Source organism: Cydia amplana, chromosome 17, assembly GCF_948474715.1.
Source record: "Cydia amplana chromosome 17, ilCydAmpl1.1, whole genome shotgun sequence".
Lineage (NCBI taxonomy): Eukaryota > Metazoa > Arthropoda > Insecta > Lepidoptera > Tortricidae > Cydia > Cydia amplana.
In genome coordinates this window covers 8,881,668-8,909,092 of record NC_086085.1, presented here as the reverse complement: position 1 = coordinate 8,909,092, position 27,425 = coordinate 8,881,668, and the positions used below count along the sequence as shown (strand labels likewise).

General features: G+C 37.3%; 1 protein-coding gene across 2 annotated transcripts in view; it reads left to right on the top strand.

The window, feature by feature from the left end:
* The window catches only part of LOC134655917 (zinc finger protein GLI1-like), a 264,248-nt gene that overhangs the window by 196,069 nt on the left and 40,754 nt on the right, over positions 1-27,425 (top strand). For both annotated transcript variants that reach the window (XM_063511421.1, XM_063511422.1), the window contains exon 6: positions 23,748-23,866. In XM_063511421.1, coding sequence (XP_063367491.1) covers positions 23,748-23,866 — 119 coding nt within the window. The remainder of the gene's footprint in view (positions 1-23,747; positions 23,867-27,425) is intronic.

Genomic DNA, 27,425 nt, shown 5'->3' with positions numbered 1-27,425 from the left:
GGACGAAGTCTTTTTTGGCATCCTACCAATACTTGCGTTGCAAAAACGACCTGCCTATACCTAACGATCAAAAATGCCATGTTCACGAACATGCTAGTGATTTACATATGTACATACATACATAATATGTATACACATAATCACGCCTATTTCCCGGAGGGGTAGGCAAAGACCACGGATTTCCATTTGCTACGATCCTGACTTTTTTGTGATTTACCAGCCTAAAATAAAGAAAAGTATAATTTAAAAAAAAAATAGGTACTTTAATAATTATTGACACAGAGATACACTGAACTGTTGCTTTCACTTATGAACCTCTTTGATTTGATTATAAATTAGAGTAACTCAACTGAAATAAAACAACAAAACTTATAAACAGTTATCAATATCAGCACATATTTACCAATGGTAACGATATTGGCTAAAATGTATTAGGTAATTAAACAATATCAATTCGATTGATACACGTTTATTTACATCCATATCTCTTATTTATGGGTCCAATGAAGCGAAATCCGAAAGTGTGTTTATAGGTCAGAGGGATCGACAAGATGGGAAAGGAGGCGACGCGCCGGCACCGCGACCCTCCCTTTCCTATCCCTTATTTCTAATTCCTAAAAGCAAAGTGCACCACTGTAAATTAGGAACGTTGGTAAACTTGGACTAATCAACGCTGTTGGGTTAGCCTTAGATTTAATCTGTCAGAATGTCATCAGAATGGAAAATAAAATAGTTTACTTTACTGTTTGCTTTTATTTCATTGTTGTTAATTGCCTGCTTTAATTGCAAGGACCCGCAGGTATCAAGGAACCCTTATGGTGACAGAGTAATACTTACAAATCCAAAATATAAATTTACAATGTCAAAACTTACGCAAATACAAAAACAATAAAAATAAAGACAATAAATAAAAAGTAAAAAGACAATTAACTCCAATGGGAACAGACGTTACAGTGACATATAAATAGAGTAGGTATAAAATAATACAAATAATATCTCCCAATAAGAATCGTCAACACACAACAATATAAAAAACAATGAAATAGTATCTCCCAATAAGGATCGTCTAAATCGGATCGATCGATCTAAAATACTTACTTACTCGTATATCTATAATCATAATAAATAACTCTTTAAAATACTTATGTACATCATGTTTTTCGATCGTAAAAAATAATTAGTTTACAAGACATTTTTTTCATTGATTGAGAGTAGGTACAATTAGAATTCGGTAGAAGATGGAAGGGAAGATCGAGTGATATGAGTAATTGGGGCGAGCTAATAGCCCTGATGGTTCTTGCCAATTAAAGCTTATTGATGTCGTGCGCTGCGGATCTTCGAACGACCCTTGTCTCGTTTTAACCCCATCTCGCAGGGACTAATAATTAATCAAGCAATTAAGAAGATCCGCAAAACTGCTACTTCAGATATTTTCATTATAATTCTATCTAAATACCCCATGTGGAAATTTGCACTGGCTAATGTCCACATTATACGCCTACTGGAGCGGGAACAGATTGAAATTAATTAGTACCTTACCGAATAAATCCATTACACCGTGAATCTCTTACAGCCGTTAATAAAACTTCGTGCTCTCTCTTATCTCGCCATTTTATCGGACAAATTATGACGGATTCTTATTTCATTTAACGATTCGTGACTCGAAAACTCAACGAGCCAAACGCTCTGCGAATGCCTAATGCTGTTTTACTTCTTACAACTTTATTGTTTACGATGTACTTGGAACTCTGTTTTGCTCAATGCTGCGAGGGAGTGATGATGCATTCCAAAAAGAGTTTTGGCTGCTCGTATCTCTGACCGACTCCGACATCGCTTAACATAAGTACATATTATTAAATGCTTTGCGAGCACAAAGTAAACTTTCTAACTTTTGTGACTGATAAACACATTGGAATCAATTTACACAAAAACGCGACTGTCGGTAACAAAGTTTCCACACTGGATCAAAGTGTACAAATTACCTGCAAACGGCAAGTTTATGTATTTATAAAGTTAGCTGAGGATACATATGTGTTGTAGCCCGAGGCATTAAGTTAACCGGACTTGAGCCGTGGTCGAACGCAAAGCCAGACCTGAGCCTTGCCGGCGTTTGGGTGGCTGCCAGCCAGCGATAAGCCCCTACGTATACCTACCATTACATATTTCCACCTAGTAAGTTTTACGAATAAAACTTATACTTGCTAGTAAAGTTTGCTCTCAACTGAAGACGCTGTAGTGATAGAGATCTAACTTAGTGGATACATGCATTTCTGAGTGCTTTTAAGCTTTGTTTCTCGGAGTAAGTACATTAGATTATGAGCATAGAAAGCAAGCTCTAACAGCAAACTGAGCACCTAACTTAAGTTTTTTAGTAAAGAATTTCCAAAGCTGTTATGATGTAAATTCTTTATACTTACAATGTTTTTATCTACGGCGAGGAAACAACAAAATTAGTTGTACAAAATATAATTAGGTTTCAACTGATCCAAAATTAATGGGATTATATAACATAAGTCTATTAAAGAAAACATGAACAAGGCCCGCTGTACCCGAGCCTAAATTCTACACCGTAGGTTGGGCAGAAAGGCTTGGTCACCCTTGCTTAAGCATATGACTTATTAACCTATATTTCAGATTAAAACAGTCTAAGATATTTATTTACTATAAAGTTAAATTATATTAAAAAATACATTAATAGGATTACTAGGTACTTAAAAAATAAATAAATTTCAGATTATACCTATTTAAATTGTAGTTTTCTACAAGTCGGTACAAATGTGGCGCTACATGTTATTAAGGAAGTATAGGTGCGTCTTAATATTATAAAACAAATGATTAAAAATGAGAACGATCAGAGCGTAATGGATAGAGGACCGTCGTCACATTAACAATGGCCGCTCGGCATCGGCGGGCTGACACAGATGAAATCACCTGTTAACTTAACCGAGCTTGTTTACGTGTGTGATTGATGACGGTACCATCGAATAAATCCCCCAAAAAGGATCCTTTATAAAAAGAAGGACATTCTAGGTTTACGTAAAGTTTGTAGAGGAGAGCCGTTTTATTGTTAAGCTTTACACGGATCGCGTTTAGTCCGCAACAGAACTGGAATACGCACGTGAGCAGGAGCCCTGCGTAATCCCAGCCTCCCTCGGGATCCCCTTGTTTTCCTAAAAAGGTAAACTTTATCCAATCCTCGAGGTGTTGGATTTTCTCCGACCAGATATATCAATCTTCTGACAAATTCACATTATATTTCGACGATTGATCCAACGAGCGTAAAAGAAAAAAGGTCAGTTTTATGTCCCATCGGAACGAAAACACGTTGAATGGTTAGTTAAACAAAGAAAATTGTCTGACTGTCTGAAGAAAATAGTGTGACTATACGTATAGTGTGCACTACGGACAAAAAGGCATAGTAACCTAGCTATCCCTACTTATTTGAATTTTTGTAAGCAGGTACATTTTAATCATAATCATAGAGACTTTTAGAGACGCTGATACTATTCTGCTGACCCCGGCATAGTGGTCATACATTCCTAAGAACAAATCATAACTAAAACAAGTTATAACAATAAAACAACTTACTTAAATAATGAACTTTTTTCCGTCTCACTAGAGAAAAATGTCTAGAAACGAAAAGACAAAAGCCGAAGCGGCAGTGACAAATGTCAGGGCGCCGGTTTTGAAAAGTGTCGCAAATGCTGGCAAATAGCAACGACGCAACCCTTGCCGGGAACAGACCCTCCAAGGATTCCCATTGTTATTCTTATTTGGGATTCACTCATTAAATGCCAACGCTACGCAACGCTGGTGCTAGAAGTTCAATTTTAATAATGTTCGTAATTCACTAATGTATATTCCGCCTAAAGTACCTACTTAACTTCTAGTTTGACAGTTATCAACTAAACACTCGATTTATACCTAATAACACAAGGAATTACCACTCCAGAACAAATTACTAAAATATTTATTTTCTGTTTAAAACTTATTTCGAATCCTAAGTCACCCCTGTAATTATTGATTCAAAACTGAAAAAAAAAATCGTAACTTGTACACTGGTGTACTGCTTTCTCGACAACCCCTAATACCCAAACAAATCGTTTTGATTCGTAATCTTCTGAAACTAGGTTGACTAATGACTAACAACTTGTTTTTGTAACTATCCGCCAACCAGACAATGGGGACCCACAGGAAAATAATAAGGGAACACCGCGCCGTCGCATCAGAGAGACTACGAGATGAAAACACAAAAGGAAATTCCGCCGACACTCAGATTTAGGTCAATGATTGGTCTCGGAGAATCTTTTTGTTCAATTTTCTTGATTAGTCATTGGATTTGATGTCCAATCGGTTCATTGGGGATGTATATTATATGGACAAAACAGTCGTTAGGTACCTGTGCCCAGTGTCATTTGAGACTTAGGTGAAATTGTAAACTAGGTTATCATAAGTAAAATAATAAGTAAGCGAAATTTATATCTAAAATTACAAATTAAAATTATAAATTAAAAAAAAAGACAACGCTTCAAGTCGTTCCCGGCGCAAAGGTGCCCATGATGCTCGCAGCATTGCCACGCTGGATCACCAGGGACAGCCTTTGCACGAGGAACGACTCGGAGCGGGGGCCTTCCCCTTTCTGTCTGAGTCGACGTCCTAAGTCGCGTGTGAAGCGTTTCGCGTCGGCTCCCCAGCAACCCGCCGTTTCAACTGCGAAAGGGACGATTATGTAGGCAGGGGAGAGGGGATCATATTTACGACGCTTCACATCCGCTTGTGTTTCCGCTGCCGCTCCGGCCACGCGTGAGGTACGGCTGACATGGGAGGCGGCGAAGGTGCTGACGCACGTAGCGTCCCATACCAAACACCGCCCCCTTTCCCAAGGTACCAAAGTCAGGCCATCAGGCCGTTTACCGTCGGTACGACTAAGACCTGGTGGCTCAAGTACCGATGGCACACCAGCTGATCTAAGGGCCCGCTGGATCGTATCGTTTAGGGCATGGTGGCGCGGATGCCTACCTGCACATCGGCGACAACTCAGTGCGTGATGACCGTCAGCACCCACCATGGAACCGCAGATGCATAAATGTCGTTGGCATACATCGCAGCCCAGGCGGAGAGCAACGGCCACGCGCAACGAGTTGCCGTCGAGTAAGGTACCCAATTGGGGCGAAGGCAATGCGTGGAGCCATGCCCCTGATTCTGGTTGTGATACTGCCAGAAGCCTCGCACGGTCTACACCCGCGGCACTCTCAATAAGGTTGTCAATCGAGGCTTTAGAGCGGGTGTCGTCCCACGCACGCTGTATTTTGGGATTCTCTGGCACAGTCGCTCCCTGGTTGATGCACAACCATTCCCTTAAGGCGTCAGCCACAAAGGGAATGCACACCCTGTCGCCATTTTTAGGTAAAATACGAGCAACGAGGTCTGCCACCCCATGGGCCGACGCCAAAAAGGCCGGTAGACTCACATCTTGAATACGACGCACACCAAGGCCACCGTGACGGACTGGAAGAGCTGCTTGTGTCCACTGGTTATCGTTCATCGAGATGTTTACGATGGACTCAATTGTTAACTTTATAGTGGCATCGAAGCAACTGATGTCGTCGGGAAATAACCAAACCGGGGCCGTACGCATAAGATAGGTTACTTTAGGCACGGCGAAACATTTTTGTAAAAGGACCAAAGCTACATGCGGATTAATATCCTTGAGGCGTTCGCCGGCAAGCAGGAGGAGCTCTTTGCGCGATAGTAGAGCCTCGGGAACTGCAGATGGAAATATAGGGGCTCCGAGTAAGGTGAAAGAGTTGGAGTTAAGTTCCGTAAGCCCAGGCAATATCGATGAGAAGGAGGGAAGGAAAGAAGATGACTCCAACCCGCAAGCGAAAAACTCGCATTTGGACGCATTAACTTCTAAACCCAAATCATTAAGGCGCGAAAGCAAAATAAGCAAGTCTCGCTTTACCTCTTCTGGTTTACCTCCAATGGTCCCATCATCGAGGTACCAGATATTGAGTGGGGACTTAAGTTCAGCGATTGCTTTTTGTATTGAGAGGCTAAACGTGAGGGGGCCCAACGGATCTCCTTGTTGAGCACCCACTTGAGACATAATGCGACTGGAACCATAGAAGAGGTTGGAAGGAAGGTGATAGACCTGATAGAGGAAGGGGTAGAGAATTGGAATATTCTCCCTTACCTCGTTTAATAAGGCGTCCCTTTCAACCGAGTTGAAGGCGTTTTTTAAGTCCAGTTTGACTATCACACTACCTGCATTTTCTGGATCTAAAGCAAAACTACGCACTGCATGTATCGCCGCTTCGCAACCCAACGGTGTCCCGAAACCTACCTGAACTGGCTGAAGGTAGGAAGCCATCTGCTCTCTTACCGCGCGGCACCCAAGTTTAGCGACGAGTCGGCGAAAAGTACTCCCTACTGCTATTGGACGCACCCCTCCCTCCTTCTTCTTTAACGCGCAAAGAGTTGCCCCATACAAATAAGGACAAACTTCGGCATGTAACTTTCCGCTAAGTAAAAAATTACAAAGTTTGGTTAAGGACTCCATCAGACGTACACCGCTGTCTCCGGCCGAGCCAGATGTCAGCTCCTTCAACAGGTCTGGCCGGATGCCATCCAAGCCTGCTGCTGATCCACTGTGGAAGGAGTTTATAGCCCAAGTCACATCGTCCACTTTAACTGACAGGGTTTGACAGTTCATATCTGGCTCCGCTGGGAAAGAGAGAGGACGAGATGGAGTCGGATGTTTCGATTGCAGAGCTGTAAGAGTGTCAGGTCCTTGAGGAGCGATTGTGTCTTCACTCATAAGTATTCGGACAGCTCCTCTCAAATCGCCCTCATGGACCTTGGCTTCAATCAACTTAGTTAGTGAGAGCGACCGGTGAGCCGCCGTACATTCAGCGGATGCTAAGTAAGAGAAAGCATCTATATTGGCCTTAACTTTAGCGGTAAGAGATCCTGCTTTTTCCGATTCAGGAGTTCGTAGAGCTCTGTAGGAAAAAGAAAGGAGGGCGAACCATTCGTTTACACCATTAATTGAAATGCAATTGTCAATTATACTACATAACTTACTAGCGGCGATACTCCTCGCCCCTTTTGGAATGTGACGAAGAACTCGCACCGAACCTTTAAAAGAGGCAAGTTGTTCCAGGCTACAGCTATATGTTTGTGAAGTTGGAGCTGGTGGAGAGACATTAAAGCCAACAGAGGTATCGTCGGTGGGTTGCGGAAGTATAAGGCGGGGGACATCTTTGTGTTTACGAGTAATATGGGACTTAAGACCTCGGGACGTGAACACTCGCGACGAGTCAGGACAGTGGGGGCACGTCGACTCAGACAGAGAACTCATCGCTAACTAACAACATAGTAAATCAGATACTTAGGTATATAAATTAACAAACAAAAAACCACAGTATATAAAACTAAACAATTTCACAATTAAAGACTTGCACGATACTGATGAGTCTGATAATCTTTCGATGTGTGGTGCACGGTGTACCGTCACGATCAGCCGGAGCGCTGGGCAGAGACGGGGCGTCGAAAGGGGTCTTGGTCTTTGGGCAGATGAAAAGGCGAAAACCGGCACAAACGGCAGGCTTAGTTCTTTACAGGAGCTTCGGGGACATCGGGAAACAGTGACTTCGATATGATCGTGAACTCGTGATACAATTTAAAACCGTAGTGCAGAAATCCTGCATTGTTCGTTTGAGTGTCACAAGCCAAATTTATAACACGGAGCGTATTTCCATTTTAAAAGAATATTTTCACAAAGATATACTATTTAACACAGATGATTTTCGTAAAGACTGTTTCCTGAGACTTGATTTGTTGTAATTATTCAATATTTACAAATTAAAATGTATTTTAAATATGTGAAAAAATTTTTGCGTGGCAGCTGTCAACGTCAATTTTTTATTCAATTTAAAATTTTCATTTTTTTTAAGTACCTATTTTATTTGATAACTGACTTTTCAATTGAGGTGCCTGTTTTCAAAAATTCTACATATAGGTATCATATAGGTATTTAAAAGGCTGTTGATACTCCGGTATGATTCCATAAAATTAAGTCGATCGTCATATTTTTTAAAGTGTTGTAATAACTTTTTTTGGTTTAGTAAATATCGCGTCGTTTTAAGCAGGGCTTGTTAACGTTACCAATTCACATTATAAAGTAACGTTACTTAACGTTAAAATCATAAAAATACCTTATTACCGGTAGTAAATGGTAACGATACTTGATAACTTAACATTATTATAACGTTAGCTAGTTAACGTTAATTTTACCGGTAATTTTACTTTTTATTGCAGGGCTTGTTAACGTTACCCAATTCACATTATAAACTAACGTTACCAAACTAACGTTAACACTATCATTCTTTAAGCTGATATTTGCTTGTAATTTCATACACAATTTTAAGGCCAGTAGACCTTATTGACCATAAATACAGCAGGGCTTCTGTCAAATTGAAATAGAATCAGTCAAAATACTTTAATTCTAGTAGTTAGAGTTCATAGTCTTTTGTCATTATTCTTTATGTTTATCAAATGAAAGAGGTGGTATTCTACTTGTTTAAGATCTTTGTCCAATATGCATTGCGTCTCACTCTCTCATTAAGCAAAATTTGAGACGCAAATACACAATGGACCGAGATTGGACAGATAAAATACCACCCGGCTGTGTCGGAATATATTTTCCAAAATAAGAAGGTTGCAAAACGTCATAAATTAGTTTGTTAAATATGATGGTATAGCTAATTCGTTACTTGGTCGGTTTATATTAGGTACAGGCGTCTTTGAATAATATACGTATATAATTACTGTCATCATCTGTCTTTATTTTATTTCTTTAACCCCTTATTCATAAACGCGCTACAAACTTCAATTAGCTAATAATAGTAATAATCGTTTGTCCTTATCTGTCAATTTAACTTATGTATTTGTAAGTAAGGGATAAACATAATTGAACTAAATCAGGCCCGTAAAGTTTATGAATAAAGTGGTTAATCTTTATTGCACAAAAGAAAAACCTTATAGTACAAGAGGCGGACTTAATGCCATAAGGCATTCTCTACCAGTTAACGATGGCTTGTCCTCCGGGCCATTTGATCGATGACCTCCTTTGATTATTTATTTTTAATGGACGCCAAAATCCAGACAGGAACTTCGATTTTGACATTTACCACAGTAATGCAGTCGGTAGCAATGTCGCGCTTCAAAATTGCTGCAGTCGACTGCATTGCTGTATAAAACGTGAAAAAGGTAATTCAAAGGGTAATAGGGTTATATACACCGCGGGGGTTATTACCCGAAAGATTTAAACCAACGATTTTAGATCCTAATTAGAGTATATAAAGTTATATAACACATAGTCCAAAAACCCTTAATTTAAGAGATATTAATTATTTAAAACAAATCACAAGTTCAAAAATCTCAATTCTAACACACCTAACCCTTATGCGTGACGTAGCCACCAACTAATTTTACACGCAGACGCACTAACTGCATGGTTATTAGCCAAATTCGAACTTCTAACGAAATTTTGTTCTGTTCTCAATCACGAGAGTGCAAACTATTTACCTTCACGATAACTAGCTGATAGTTTGACGAAAATGACGAAATTGATGTCAAGATATGCGCAAGATAAAATCTTTAAATTTGATTGACTGTAATAAATAAAATTCGCCATGCCGCATTATCCTCCGGCTCATTTAGCGGATATTCACTTTGTGTACGGATTTGGAAACCCGAAGAACTATGTGCTTCCGGCACGACGGACCCACTTCAGCCTCGTTCCCAGTTCGTAAATTGGCTAGACGAACAATACCCTGAGAGGTGGATTGGCCGTGGAAGCAACGTCCTAACCTGGCCCGCCCGGTCACCCGACTTAACGCCATTGGTTTTTTTTCTATGGGGAACTCTGAAAGATAAGGAAGGAATACTCAACACCAGTGAAGTCTGGAGAAGAATTATTAATAAAAATTCGAACGGCTTCCGAAGAAATAAAGAACACTTTTGTAAACCTAAATAATGAAATCCGTTTAAAATTAAATCTTTGTGCTGAAAACGGTGGTACACACTTCGAAAACCTAATTCATTCTTCTTCTTCAACCTAGCGTTTTCCCGGTCTAGCGCCAGGGTCCGCTTTCCTGCTCAGCCTTCTCCACTTTGCCCGGTCTTCGGCATCCTCAGGTGTGAAAACCTAATTCATTAAATTAATAAAAAAGCGTATTTGTTTAACATAGTTGTTTATTTTACTTTACTCAGTATAAATCAACACATCGAGAATTTAAAATACGTACTGATAAGCATGATCGATATTTTAACAAAAGGTCATTCATTGATTTTAACAAAGTAATCATCCCTTTCCAGCTGTAGTATGAGTTAAAACAATAAGAGACATGATTTCTTTCGGATATAATCATGGTTAATGGCTTTGGTTATCTCACTCAAAGGAAAAGATTTTATCGCAAAGTTTCAACAATAATAACTGCACTGTACCTACTGTTGTAGTAATTAATAAAGTTTTGATACAAATTGTGGTATTTTGAGGTGCCAATCAATTGAAATAATTTCAACGTAAACATGATCCTAGACATAACTTGACACTTCTTGTCATGGAACACATGTCACTGCATTCGCCGTGCATCGTATGATATCGGAGTGATTCGTGAAATGTCATGCTCGCTCTCTGTTTCTCTACTTGAGATTAATTAAACTCGCTCACTCTCTGAATAAAGGTTTGTTCACAAAGAAGCGGTAAATTAATATGATTTAATTTGTACTGAAATAGTAGTTTAATTAAAATATATAATTGGACCCATGTTGATATAACATTATTTACTCGTACTGTCGTCAAAAATACGTGGTTTAAATCTTTCGGGTTATTAAATCCCGCGGTGTATAAGATGAAATGATGCATTAATAAAACTTTAGTTAACTAACAATATTATATTAAATCATTAACAACTTTGACAGCACGATCTCTTCGCAGGTAGGTGCTCTACAAGGAGTTTATATTACAACATTATTTCCAAGAAATAATCTCTCATTATTAAATTATACAACGGGACTTAATCGCGTATCGTTGTATAATTTAATAATGTGTAAAAATCGTGAAAGTTTAAATCAGTGTAATCTCTCATTGTTACGAAAATGTTGGTAGGGTGGCTTTAGGTTACTTTTCGTTCATATCGTCTTGGATATGGGTGAACATGGTGTTAATACACTCAGTATCAATCAACCTGTAAAGATATTGTAGCCTGGCCTTTTCTCGAAAAGTCTTCTAGAAAAATTTACGCTCATGTCGTCTCGGATATGAGTATATTTGGTATCAGTGCATTCAGTATAATATCCTGAACACAAATATATGAGATGACAAGCGCGAAAGTGGTGAGGGTAGTTACTGTGATGCAAAGTTTTTACCATTTTTCTTTTAAACATACCATGTGGGGTACCAAATGAAAGGGCCTTGTGAGTAGATCACAAATATATAACATACTGTAACACTTTTACTACTTAATCCAACAAATTATTTGAAAACGTTCAAAAATTTCACAATGAGTTGATTTCCAACTGCTCTAAATTGACTAAGATAACTTGATCCCAAGTTTCCTTGCAATTATACGTAATCGAGGGCCAGGCTCATACTAGTTCTCATGTCGCGATGCGCTATCGCTAACAAAAACTAAGCGTTACGAATTGCTGACATTTGCTTCTTTTAGTTTCTCTACTCAAGCATCGGATGACAGGATCGTTGAAAAGGGACAAACATATCCTTTGACGTTACGTTACTCTTCTCGTGAATTGTCAAATTTTAAAATTCGAAATTAGCTTTGGAATTTGTCCGGGTGGCTATTCGAAGTATAACTTGGTGGACGGTACTTACTAACCAAATAAGCTTGAGATCCAGTATCATAGATAGTTGTAAGACTTCAAGGGTCTATTTATATCTGACTGTGCATCCTGTATTCTAAACGTTTTGTGAATAGATATAAAAATTGAGACCTATCATTTTTCACATAAACACAGACACTTTATGCATTGAATTATTAAACCTTAACGCAATGCCATAAGTCATAAGGTATATTTTCCTAATATACCTTGATGCTAATTCGAACTTTGTTATAAAAGATGTCATTTTATATCATTCGCGCGTGCATTTCACTCGTACTAGATGAAATATGTATTGGTGCGAGCGAGACGGTTGGGCGAATGATAACAAAATGATATCTTTTTGACATCTTAAACAAAGTTTGACTTGGCCTCTGTGGAAGCCTGGAAATACAGCATACTTCATTGACTTTTTATGCTGGAAATTGATTTAATTATTGCGAGAAAAATAAGTATGTAGTCTTCAATAACTTGTACAGTTATGTACTGCCAAAAAACTAGAAGTGTCCATTAATTGTGTAGAACATTATTTGCTGTTTGTTTCCAAAATCATGCTGCTATTCTGCGAATATAGCAGTTCCTCGGGCAGATAAATTAAACATGATCGAAACAAATACTATTAAATTAACCACAATAGTAAACTTTTCTCTCAGTGTGGGATATTCTCGGTCATGGAAAACTTACAAAATTATTGTTTTTTTCATTAAATCTATAATTAATATTATTGTCGGGAGAAATTCTGACCGTGTAGTCGTGTAAGCTTCATAGCCCATTCTTCAAAAAAATTCTAGTTAGAAATTACTGTTTAGGTAGTATAAAATATAAAATAAAATAAATGTTATTTCTCAAAAACGGGAACAGATATCAAGTTGTTAATTCGCAGACGGGTATTCAATATGATATATAATTCACCCGTGTAGAAACATTTTACTGTGCAATTAATGTAACTTTAACTTTATATTGACTCCACTATTAGTAATTCGGTATTGTTAGATTACAAAGTAATCTGGGAATCGGTAATCAGATTACAAAGTAATTTCGAGTAATCGTGGAACCAGGAATCAATTACGAAATGCCCATCTCCATTTAATATGTCTTTGTCTCACGGAAGTTTTGTTATTAAAATTGCCCATCTCTGCTTGAGAGTGAATGAACATTCGCTCGATTGTCCACGATGATGGCACCTATCAGTTAATCAAACGGTAAATAAGCAGCTGTTAACGTTACCTACTAACGTTAACAATGGTGTATCGATACCTTTGACTTAACGTTAGCTCAAATTGACAGCTGCTAACGTTACCATTTTGTTACCGGTAAAGAGTAGTATAACTAACGGTACCTGGTCTAACGTTAGTTACAACTTAACGTTAAATCTGTCACCTTGTGGTAACGATACCAACTTTTTAACGGTATTTAAAGCCCTGGTTTTAAGCTTCAATTTGATTAGGTACTGACGCTTCCTTGTCATTAAGTAATAAACATAAGAAATATTCCTATAATTTTCTACATAAAACTGAATATGAATGATCAATAGTTTCTGAAAATAAACCGTCGCTGAAATAACTAAACTAAGAACAAGATAACTTTGTGCGACGTGACTGTGTTTCGGGGGCAAGCCGCTCCGGCGCTGTGTTCCCACCACACGCAGAGAGTTCTTCTAAGGCAAACCAGTATAACATGTAATCTCCCTCTGCACATGCACCTACATAGATCTCTGCCCGATTTATACTGGTTTTCTCAAAGTGAACACTCGTCTGTACTTGATAGACAAAGAGAATAACAGCCCTGCACTGTTCGAATTAATCACATTGAGAGGTCTCATTCGCATTCCTCCAGCGACGCGCCGCGCCGCCCGCGCCGATCGCCCCTACTTATGAAATATTGATAAAATAAAATACAATAGCATTCAGATGTGAAGGGTCCTCTAAAGTATATAAAAATAATGAGTGTACAGTGATCAAAGATTTAAACACTTTGAATAATTTTGGGAATACTGTAACTATCTTCGCAGTGGTGTCAAACCTATAATAATAAGAATTATTATAATCAAACCGTAGTCGGAATAAAAAAGAGAGCCAAAACAATACAATACAAATACTCTTTATTGCACACCTCAATAAAAGAAGACAATACAAAAGAAAACAGAAATACAAGCAGAGGTAAACAACAGGCGGTCTTATTGCTAAAAAGCGATCTCTTCCAGACAACCTTCGGGTAGCGGGAATTAATAAAATAACATATATTACCTATATTATTATTTTATATTTATATAGAGCCGTATGCAGATTGATGACATGTAAACAACAAAGTATGTACTGTATGTAGGTATCTTTATGCAAAAACTATAATATCATGTTTAAAATAATTGTTCACAAAATAACAGACTCGGTTAGTTACCATTGATTACTTGGTAAGAAATATGTATAATATGCGGATTCTGAATGAAAACAAGAACCAAGATGTCGAAACTCATACTATTTTAGTACATATGTAGTTAATTTAGAGCTCCGTAAGTAGATAGGTAAGGGTATCATGTCAGCTCGTTGAGATGGCTCCAATTAGCCCGCGCGGCACTATGGTAACGAGAGCCCGGATTGCTTCGCTCAGGTTCAAGCCTGCGAAACCTGCCAAGACACCCTTGCAGACCCAGGAATATTAACTTTATTTATATTAGAAATATAAACTGACTTTTATATTCGAACTTTGAGATACGTCAAATATTAGATATACCTAGAAACGATATGGATCGGATTTGTCAGTGTCGAAAGTGACGTTTCTTCAAACAAAAACGTTACTTTTGACACTTGTTTGACACTGACATATCCGATCCATATCGTTTCTGTATCTAATACAGGGGGGGGGGGCACTAGAAATGTAGTTAACGTCAGTAAAGATGCAGGCGATTTCTATATTTTGCCCCCGACAACATACTATTGCGTAAAGTTGACTTCCGATTACACAAACTACGTCACCAGATGTCACTATAAAATTCATATAATTTTAGTGGCATTAATATTAAAATTAAAATAAGTACGAATTAATATTTTTAATTATTATAATTTTCAATTAATTTTGCGTAAAAATAAGAATTTTGTTAAAATGTGATTTAATTATGCTGTTTGTTTATGCTGGCAACACTTGCATAACCGCCAAGACCATAGAGGTACAATCATATATAGATGAAATGGACGAGAAGTCAGTTGACCGAACGAGATGCACTTATGGAACTTTTAGTAAGAGTAGCAGAGAAAGCGCTTTTGAAATAACCCGACCAAATTACGTAGGTTGTGTTTGGTAGGTTGTCAGGAACGTCAAAACGTGTTTTTAATTTGGTCGCATTGCGTATGTTCTGTCCCTCACGGGCACACGCGTATAGCTAGCTCATCTAAGTATATAGTACTAGGGTACTAGGTATATGGCCAAGACATGCAATTTTTTTGCTGTCATTGGAAGAGCGTAAATTAAAAATATTTTAGTGACGGTTGAGCCATTTTCTTCGTTATGGTTTTGTTATGGTGCTGGAGGAAACACATGCCTGCCCTGCCCTGCCATGCTCTGTTGTGAAAACCTCCAGAAAGTGCGTTGAGTTCTGTGTTATTTTGTGCGATATGGACACTATTTTAGAGTAAATTTATTTCGTGGTAGGTATCTAATAAGTACCTACTTTTGATAAGGCACGCACTATCGATAAATCTGCTACAATGCCTACACTATGTGCTTGTATTGTGCGTAGTAAATTATTCAAATTTTCTTATTAACAAGTATTTTCTTGTGTGTGAATGCTTTTTCACCACACTCGCTTTCTTTTCTATTGTTTACCTAAAATTGTACTTTCCTAGCGATAATGTGATGTAAAACATGTATGCAATAAACATATTTAGTTTAATATTCATTTCATTATTCATAACATTAACCTTTTCCACATAATGTTAGGTCTACTTGGGCGGTTTACAAGTAAATTTTTTGTTTGATTTCTTGTAAACAATTAAAGTTTTTTGTTACAAGAAACCAAACAAAAAATGGACTTGTAAACCGCCCAAGTAGACCTAATATTATGTGGGACGAAAGTACACCTATGGATGCATATGTAGTTGTGCACGCACACAAACTTACTTAGTTTCGGCGGAGAATCAGAGATGGCGCTTTCAAATGAGTTTCCATAAAATGCTCCAAGAGGGCTCTCTTTACCTATATACTTACTTTACTCTTTGATCTAATATTTAACGTATCTTAAAAGCGAATATGGCTGATAGGCCCGTTACCTTTAAGTCTCTACTTCAATACGATAATAACGTATTGGAGTGACTGAACCGTATTGTTTGAATGTGGCCGCCACCGCGACTACGTGTAACTATTTCAATATGAATGAGTGCGACAGGTGTAGTGTATAGCAAATATAAACCTTAACCACATAACAGCGTACGCCATAACAATTGCAAGCGCTTTTGACACTACTTACGATGTCTTTCAATTAAACGTTCAAAGCGTAGCGTAAGCTTATATTATTATGTATTCCATTTTAACTTCAAAGAGAAAGAGCACGTCTTTAAGTTTTTTACCTATTAATTCACAGAAATTTGAAAGTTACTGCTGTTATACTGCTGAAATTGATCAAAATATTAGGTAAAATGTCGTCTCAACTACCTATCTAATTTAAAACGAACACTTAATTTGAAGCAATAATGTGGTTGTGTTTGTGTCGGTTGTACGTAATGATGAACTCAGGCTGAGGTAATTCATTTGGGGAAACTGGATTGACTGCTAACTGGACCTAGGCCTGTTATACACATATTATATTATTACTTGATATGATAAAGTAAGTACCCCATATTTCTCTCCACACGGTTGTAAATATTTTATATTTCATACATGACAAGCTAAAAGGTCGAACATTTTTTTATGCTTAAACACTATGTATGTATAACATTATGCCAACATATAAGGTAAGCGTCAAGAAATATTTATTATGATCTTGTCACCTTAAAGGACCAAATAAACAGTTCGCAGTTTAAAATTAAATGTGTCGAATATGAACATGTGTCATTCATATTGAACTTAAAAAAAACTTATTTAACATCGATTTATCATTGCAGCTTTGAGGCTACAAATAGATGTTATTCTAAGTACTGTACTAGTACATGCGACCAGCATAAAACGACTAATTTTCGCCATTAAATCCGTGTATATATCTGGCTTTGCCCGAAATGAAACAGATAATTAAATGGCAGCGTCAAACACATGTAAATGATGACATAGTCCGCTCTCAATGTTTATTGTACTCTCCGTCCATCCAATGAAATAAATTATATTGTATGAGATTCGGCTAATTTATTTCACATTGATAGACGAAACCACAATCCTGAAATATGTTTGTAAAGGTTCACCCACCGAACGACCCACGCTTTTAATGTATTTTAGTAATTCTACACATTAGTTAGCCGTAATAAGTAGTCCCACTACAAAACCTAGTTAAGTAATTAGACCTTTGTTTAAAGAATATTGGTGGGCAGAGATATTGTTTTCTGTTGTTCAGAAGAAACAGTGCAACAAAGGAACACGATTTTAATGGAATTCATTAGAGACAGAGTGAAAGAGTTTTTTTTTTAACAAAAGCATCATAAATAAGTTGAAAGTGGAGTTAATAAATGCAATTAGGAAACTTGTTTCAGCTTTTAAATAGTTTCTGGCTTCTCAACGCTGCCGGAAATTAGCAGCGTTAAAAAGTAAGTGAAGTTCTTGTGTCTACTTACCTACATCTGCTCTACGCCATTCAAATACCTACTATGTCTTTAAAGTATAAACAAACTATCGGAAAAGATTAATAACCAACCAAAATGTGATTAAATAGTTAAAGTTTTTTTAGTTTCATAAACGAGTAAAATGATAAAATTCACACTGAAATGAACTGAAAAGATATTCTGGTAGGAATTCGTTTAAATTCACAGATTGGGTGCGTAGCAAAGCTTCGATCGGTAGATAATTCTTGAATGTACCCAGTCCAAAATATAATATATTTATTTATATATGTATTTATGCATGTTTGTATATATGTCATTTTATATTGCTGTTATTGTTATATGTGTAAGTGTATAATTAGAATATTGTTTAGAATACTTAACTTGATTTGTGTTTCATATTTCTTCTCTTTGTCTACAATCCTGCACTAAGTATAAGTTTTCTGTTTGTCCCATTGGTTGACTGGTAGAGAATGCCTTAAGGCATTAAGTCCGCCATTTGTAAAATTTTTTCGTGCAATAAAGTTTACATAAATAAAATAAATAAATGTTTACTAACTACGCTTGTCATTTTATGATACACAGCTGCCTGTTTCATCGTAGTACCTATACAAAGATAGAATATTTATATGTATAAAAAAATGAGTCATTGAAAATTGGATGCGTGCACAACACTCGAGCGCGGGGCTTAGCTTCCGATCATCCTTGAGGCACTCGAACCTCTCTTTCGATTCAAGCGAAGCTTAAAATATTTCCCTTTTGTTGGAAGCAAATGCGTTCCATAAACAAAACTTAACATCTGTATATATGTATTCGCTAGCTCTATCTTCAGTGACACGTGTGCCTGAGCCAGACATTTTTTACATACTTACTTAATGTCATAATGTCACATTTAACCCGGAAAGTCAATGAGCGTAAATGAAATATATTTACTCGTGAAACGCATATAATTGCAGAACGCTATGAGTGATGCCACTCGACCCGATTTCTGCGTGCATTCCAGATGTGGGTCACGGCCTAAGAATTCAGGTCGCGGGTACTAAACTTATGAAAATGTGCACGAAAACCTGACGCACAAAAAGCTTGTCTCTCTCCCTTTGTTCAACTAAGTTTAGAGTAAGCACTTAAGCCCAGTTTCCTTGCCATTTTGTTAAAACATTTGATTATGACGTGCAATGAGTAGAGTACATTATAGTTATTTTCGATACAAGTGCGAAAAAGAGGAAATTCGAAACGAGTGGCGATAAATTAAAACACGACCGAAGGGAGTGTTTTAAATCGACACGAGTTGCGAATTACCTATTCGCACGTGTATGGAACAACGTTTTACAGCACATATGGCACTTTAAAGTTTTGACATACGCACGAAAAGTGCTATTTTACGCACTAGTGCGGAAAAGTAGCCCCATATGTACTGTAAAACACATTTAGGTTCAATTTATATAATACAATAATATAATAGATTCAGTTGGAACTGTTTGGCAATAATACATCTTAAGATAAAAGTAAATACATACAGTATAATATAATGTAGTATTAAATAAACTAGAATTGAATCATATGTACAGAAATAACATTTGTCAAAAATACAATCAACCTTAAAAATGTCAATAAACATAAAAAGTAACATGAAATACTACTTTATAAATCGTAACAAGGAATTTGCCATAAGATTGATGTCCAAATTCGCCGATACTCAGGAAACCCATCGTTCTAAGTTTATTCGCCATAAAACCATGCCTGGCCGTAAATATTGATCCGCCCGAGAGATAACTCAAGGGCTCCTTGGGAGCAAACCCCGAGATATCTTTAGATGTCACTTACTTTCGATTGATACTGAACGACCAACATTTTACTAGACAGGCGCGAGTAATTTCCAGTTTTATAACACCTCGTCTAGTCTTAATAAGTTCTACTTAGGTAGGTATGTAAGTACGTATGTATTGTTTTATCACAGAATTAACATTTATTTTTTCATGTTAGTCATTATAATTATGTCGCCATTTCATCGAATGAGCTTATAAGTACTAGAAGGTTAATTAGAACGTACATTTGGTATCTAAATTATGTAATTTTTGTTCGTACCTACAGTCCTACATGTATTAGCGCGAGCGAGATGCAGGGGTGATTGATATCAAAATTCATGTACTAATAGGCCTCCTTGCCAATGATTGCCGGGTAAAAACCGGGTACAAGTTTAACATTGGTTCCCTATAATAGAAAAAACACAAATAATAATTAGCGTAAGAATTCTGCACAAACATCAACTAAAAGTAACCTAACGTAAATGACTATTTAATCGTTAATATAATTTGTGTTAAAAATAACTTTGAATTTATACTAATTACCCATTTACACGTTCCCCATAGTCGTCTTTAACAATTGTCTGAGAAATAGAACCTTTTGCAGTTTTTAGGTATTTACACTGAACATTTAAAATTAGCATATCTTTTCATGACGTTTGAGCGAAGCCGTCTCAACCGTCTATGACGGAAAGCTAATTAAATTTTGTTACGTAGATGTATATCTAGGTACATAACAGTTTTACTAGCAAGTTGTTCGTCTTCGCTCCTTGCTAAAATTTCTCTATTTCACTCCTTGTCTCCTTGCATGACTAATTTAATTCAGTTAGACTCGTGATTCTACCTGCAATCTAAAGTTTAATACCTGTCAAAGGAAGAGGTTTTTAAACAGGAAATATCTGAAGCAGATGTTATACTTTTATTACTGAACTTAACGAAATGGAATAATAAATAAATATATAGGTACTTACGATATAAACAAACCTATACATTTATCTTAATAATACCTAAGTACCTACTTACAGATCACGTGAAGTTATACTTTACTCTTAACCTACCTATAGAGCACTAAGCTACCTAGTACCTTGAACTTTCGTTCCATATTTAAATGGAAGACCAAGATTTGTGCAAAAGAAATACGCGACAAAGGACACGTTAGCGAAAAACTCTTGGGTCCCTGGTAAAATATTCAAATGTAGCGAATAATAACATTGCGCAGATAATGGTGCCGCGTCGGCCCGGATCAGAGTGCGCACATACTTGGCGTCCAACTGTTTCCATCAACTATTTTCGTAGTCTACATATTTTTTACTCACTGTACATTCCAAATGACATTTACATGGAACTATTAAACTTATATCGACCGGGATATGGATCGTGATTACCTTTTGTATTATTTTCGAGCTACCGATGTTCAAAACTGTTATATTTCCCATTGCTTATTGATATAAGTATTTGGAAATATACCCACTTTATACTTAGGTAACTGAGATTCTAGATAGTGTAATACAAGCTGAGTCTGCTGAGTAATACAAATTGCGTACAAAAATATAAATGGTAGTTTTTAAGGTTCAGTACCCAAAGGATAAAAAACGGGACCCTATTACTAAGACTTCGCTGTCCGTCCGTCCGTCTGTCACCAGGCTGTATCTCATGAACCGCGATAGACAGTTGAAATTTTCACAAATGATGTATCTCTGTTGCCGCTATAACAACAAATATTAAAAATAAAATAAAATGAATATTTAAGGGGGGCTCCCATACAACAAACACGATTTTTTTGCTCTATTTTTTGTTGATGGTGCGGGACCCTCCGTGCGCGAGTCCGACTCGCACTTGGTCGGTTTTTTTACTCTATGTCACAGAGAAATGTTGCTACGAGCTAAGGCGTAGCTCAGGTAGCGCTGCTTACCAGCAGCTACCGCCTACAAAAACTTTAAATAATAGGCCAATTCAAGATTTAGGGCCCGATTCTGATTTTGAAATAGACATCTATTAGATATCTTTTAGTCATCACCAAGATACGATAACGATATGTTTAAGATCTAACCTGTCAAGTTTGACATTTCCGCGATTCTGGAGATACTCTTGAACGATTTCCACAAGATATTACTTAGAGATCCAATTCACATCTAATAGATATCTAACTCTATCTAACGTAAAAGTGACATTGGTTGCCCGAATTGCGCTGCAAAAGAGAACTAGTTGAAATCTAAACTATAACGTATCTAGAATGGATCTAGTACGTGTCGACTCTTGTAAATATCTTGAAGTTCGAATACGGCAGTTAGTTACTTATATTTTATAATAACGGCCCAATTCAAACAATTCTAAGATGGTACGATACCCAAAAATAATGTAATTTCAGACAACTTATTACTGATATAGTGATAGAAACTCACAACTTTGGGATCAAATCAAATTATTTTAACAATTAAATAATTACCACTTTTTCTTTAGTATATAATATGTGGTGTTCCACGGCAAAAGGTACCTTATGACGGTTGGCGCCTCAGTTTAGAATGAAACATTTTTTCCAAGTTGATTGGAATGAAAACAGTTTACTTTTAATGAATTATCACTTTATCCGCAGATTCCGAACAGTTTCGGATCAGTATTTTCCAAAATTCTGCTGTTTTTTTTTAAATCATCAATAAGTTAAATTGATATATTAGATACCTATATATTTTGGAACATTTGAATAAGGGTGGGGGTCAAAATGGGGTGTATAATATGGGAGGTAGTGTACTTATTTAGTTTGTAGTGAATTTATTCTGAATGTTTTCATTTGATAAGTATTAAATAGTAATAAAATAATTTAATCATAATTTTCCCTTGTATTGTATATATCCCTTCTAGAGTTTCATTTTGATCTCCTTTGTTTGATGCATAATGCTTTAATTAAAGTCAGCGATGTATTCCCTGGGCTGGGTTGTAATTAAATCAACTACTCATCTGATCATGTCGTGCTCGTAATCAGCTAATTACAGGGCGACACATGTCAGCGTATATTTTTGACAATAATATATGTATACATGCCAGTATAATATGCCTGTATGCCTGAACAAATCGTCTAATTGCGTTAATTCTAACGTCAAATATTATTGTTTTAAAGTATGTAAGTAACGTTATTTAGTCTTACTGTTACTAAGAATACCAAAAGAAATCAAGGTGTTGTAAATAGTCTCGTATTTTATGCCTTGTCTAGCCAAACTTGAAAACACTCAAAGGTAGGTACCCTATATTGAATCATCATTTTTTCGTTACGATTTTTAAATACATTTCTACTGATTTTAAAGTGACTAACCTACAAAACAAAAGAAGAATGTGACACAGTGATGAAATTGTTGACAAAGTCACACATGATTAACTTTAAAATAGAATGACCCAAACTGAACGTACATATAAGTTTCACTGTATTATATATATGAGGGTAGGGCATTAAACAATGGGCCGGTCCCGCCATCGATAAGTACGCCCTAGAGAGGCCCCGAGGTCCGAAATAAAAATAGGATTAGGAGACGAAAAGGCCCTCTAATTAGATGAGAAACAAACATGGGATTAAGGGTCAACAACTAGCTCTGCGCACTCATTGTTGTAACGATATTATCAGTTTAGTATGTTTGCATCTATTTTTAGGCTAGCGTTGGTTCCTTCTCTTCATAGTGTGGGCATCGGCACCAGAGATGAGGTTACACATTATGACATAATATTCTGTCAATTCTGTGGGATTTTGAAATTATTTTTTCGTACCGATACCACTAACTCTGAACCTGGGTTCATCACCTAACTGCAATTACACATTATTAACACACTTAAGTCAATCTCACTCATTCATTCACACTCCCGCCAGCACCTACAGCTAATAGTTCCTTTTCTTCGTTTTTACCCTGAAAATATTTGAATAAAAATACATATATCTGTCCAGACAACCCATTTTCAATTATGGGATAATGTGAACTTTGTGACTACCCATACTACACACCCAGAAACAACGCGTATAGCGATAGCGCCGAGTTTCTGGCAGGGTTTAGTCCGTAGGCGCCTGGGAGAAAAATCTCCAGTACAGCCGAGTTGGGCATGCTACCGGATACCGGGCCGGAGTATCCAATGAGGATTACCTCCACCTCTGATAAAAAAAACCATGAAATGGGATATAAATGAAGAGATCTCATATAGGTAACTTCATTATGACGAGATTCTAGTTAATCTAGGTCATACATACCTACCACATAGGTTGATCACCCCTTATTAATACATCAAAACACAGTGTGGGCTTAAATTTGTATCTGTCTCAATTTTGCAGGTATGCAACAAGATCTTCGGTAACGCATCGGCGCTCGCCAAGCACAAACTGACGCACAGCGATGAGCGCAAGTATGTGTGCATCACTTGCGCAAAGGCCTTCAAGCGGCAGGACCACCTGTAAGTTTCCTCCCTTATTCCATCTCATTATCCTCATCTTTCGAATACTTCCCTTCTTTCTCTTACTTCTTTTGTGTATCTTTCTCGTTGTCTCTATAATTATAGCTTAAAGGACAGTTCTTTTTTTTTAATTTATGTGATTTGATGATCATCGTGCTTTTTTACGTGTTCTCCCAATATGCATCTGAATTTATAAATACTAGTAGGTAACATATTGGGTACGCTGACATTTAGGTGATATTTATACACCATAGTCAGAATGTACCTACATTATTGGCACACTTACAGTTCTACTGGAAACTGCCTGGAAACCACAAACACACAAACAAGGGTTCAAGGAGTTCTACCACCAAAATTATTTGCGAGGCGTCTTATAAATACGGTGCCGTGAAATCTTGTTTCTACATACTGTAGTTAAGTGCACCAACACAATATGTATTACTAAAATGTCATTCAATAGAAATTGCTAACTATGTAAACAAACCGCCATACTAAAATTGACACTGAATGTCAAATTACTAGTAAGTTTTGTTTACATAGTTCGCAAGTTCTATTGAATGACACTTTAGTATGCACTATGCACCTCTATAAGACATCTTGCTCGTATCCCGACAAGTACTTGCTATGAAGCTAAAGTCCGTCAGCCAAATCTTGTCAGTAGTAAAAGGCGGCAAATTTGAAAAATCGCGGGTTAGCAACACTGTGTTCAAATAATTCCAAAACGCGTGTCATCTGTGTTTTATCTGTGGAATGTGGATCGTGAATGACAGCCGTCACCTTATTTGTTTTCATTTGGTTTTCATTCTGAATCGTTTCTGTTTCAAGAGATATTTCTGCTGTCACCATTAAATACCAATACATTAAATTAGAATAAGCAAAGCTAAGGGGCCTACAATGTACAATCATGCTCGTTGATGGTAAACATTACTGAAACAAACAAACAAGTACTGGAAGAACTCTTTCGAACTTTTAAGATTGTGTTCAGTTTTTTGTTTTAGGGTTAAAAGGCATAAATAAAATTAAAACGTATGCCTAAATCTATCCAACAAGACCATAAATTGTGTCCTGGAAACCGTCCATAGGCCCACATGTCTAATATTTTCAGCAATCGGTTGTGACTATTTACAAAGGTAAACCTTTTAAACAGTATTAAGAGCCTTGATTATATCGCCGTTCTTTCGCAATATCTACCTAATCCATACATGTTTGTTGCAGGATTAAATCTTGCCCAATATAAGGCGTTCGTAGTAGGTAGTATCTCTTCAGACAATACTTACCTATGGCGGTTTATGTACGTGTACAACGCAACCAAGTCGAAAAGTGACCCTTATCTTATTTACCTTTAAATTAAATAAACACCCAAATATCAGTTGTTTTATTTTTAATATGTATATTGTACAATATATACCAATAAAAAAAAATACACAGGTATGTCATATTCATCCAGAACAGTACACTAATTTACATTATCAAGTGGCATATTATATTGTAAATAACAAATATATGCACTATCTAATTATCTGCATTTTGATATGATTTTATTTTAGTAAACTTAGAAGACATAGATAGGGAACAAATAGAATATAAGCACTACTGTTTAATCGAGAAATCGAAATGGAATAATATTAAGTGGACTGTATGAATTTACATTAAAGACGAAAATTTCTTTGCTATCAAATATTTCAGTATATCGAATTCACGAGAAATAACAACTTAGAACAGTGCACAATCACATACCTTTACGTTAATGATGGTGAAGGTTCGCGCTGGTTCAGGCTCGCTTCCCGAGGATTCCAAGGTGGCGGACAACGTGCGAGCTCGGCTTACCGTACCTTAACCTGGAATACCTCCCTGCAAGGCCTGCCACTTATCCACGCGCACAATGCAATTGGCACTTCTCTAAATTACTCCGAAAATACAGAATCTGACCGAAAGTTGGCTTTACAATAGTTTTTTCACAATTTTAACTTGGAGCAACGTACGTTCAGTCGTCCAATTAGAAAGTTAATGGCTGCCGGAAATGGTTAGTGTAGTGGCTAACCCTACCGGATGTCAAATCTAATATCAAGTCTAATAGAGATGTCACCCAAAACCGATATTCATACGAAAGTTGAACATCCCGCTCACCTAAATATGGAATATTTACACTATAAATAACGTTGGAATGCGACAGAAAGCTTAATGCTAAAATACTATGCTAAGTGGCAATACAAGTACATGTAAGATTAATTTGAAAATGGTAAAGGACACAGCTTTACGACTGGTCTCCTGTACTGACCAGTGGCTGTCTGGACTGTGACCACTCTACACACACCGTCAACTCCAGGGTGTAGAGCAACGATGCGCCCAAGAGGCCATTTTAGAGGACTTGTCTGTTCATTGATCAAAAGAACCAAGGAACCAACGACAATATTAGTGGTTACCTTATTCCACTTCGTTCTTTGTTGCAAAGTATGGACGTACTCAGCGTGCCATCTACGCCAGAAATCTTGATGCATTTTTTGTATCATTTTCCAACGATGGCAAACACTTATTTTTTGGTCAACAAAATTTTCCTCGGGAACAATCGACAAGGGTTCCAGGGTCAAAAAATGACCTGGGGTTAGGGCCGAGAGATCACTCGGATCCGAGCTAAGAGGTGTCAATGGCCGAGAATTCAGCAAAGATTCAACCTGTGTCAGAATTGTATAAAATTCCTCAAAGGTCAATCTCTGATTACCGACAACTCTAGCGAGGTGAGTTTTGACTGAGCGAATCCCAGCTTCAGCAAGACCGTTGAAATGCGGACTACCTGGTGGGTTGAATGAAAATTTAATTTCTTGTGCATCAGCGGCACTTTTCATGAGTGAACCAAGGTAATTACTTGCTCCGACAAAATTTCGACCCTGATCCGAAACGATGTTACTGCACCGACCACGACGAGCGACAAATCGTTTGAGAACACAGAGAAAAGCTTCTGTCGACAGCTCTGAAGCAAGCTCTATATGAATAGCCTTGGTACTCGTGCAGACAAAGACACAGATGTAGCCCTTGTAAGTCCTTGCACCGCGGCCACGCCCGAAGGCGATATCGAAAGGTCCTCCATAATCGATGGCGACACTCGAAAAAGGTTTTATTTGCGAGACACGATACGAAGGCAAATTTCCCATAAGCGGCGCAGATGCCGGAGAAGGATTAGCGCGAAAGCATTTCACGCAACCTCCAATTACTGCCTGAATCGCCCGCTTTGGCGACAAAATCCAAAATGACTGCGTAATCAAATTTTGTAAAGTTTGGGCACCTGGATGTAAAAATCTTTTATGATATTCGTCAATTATTAAAACTGTTAGACGGTGGGAGCGGGGCAATAATATAGGATGTTTAATCGAAAATTTGATAGGAGCATTTGCCAAGCGACCGCCCACCCTGACAATACCCGCACTGTCAATAAATAATGAAAGCTTGCGCAAACATTTTGGCAATGAGTTCAAACGACCCTCCCTCAAGTGATTGATCTCTATACTGAACGAAGTGAGCTGCACATGTTTTACTAAAAACATGAGAGCTGCAGTCGTCTCAG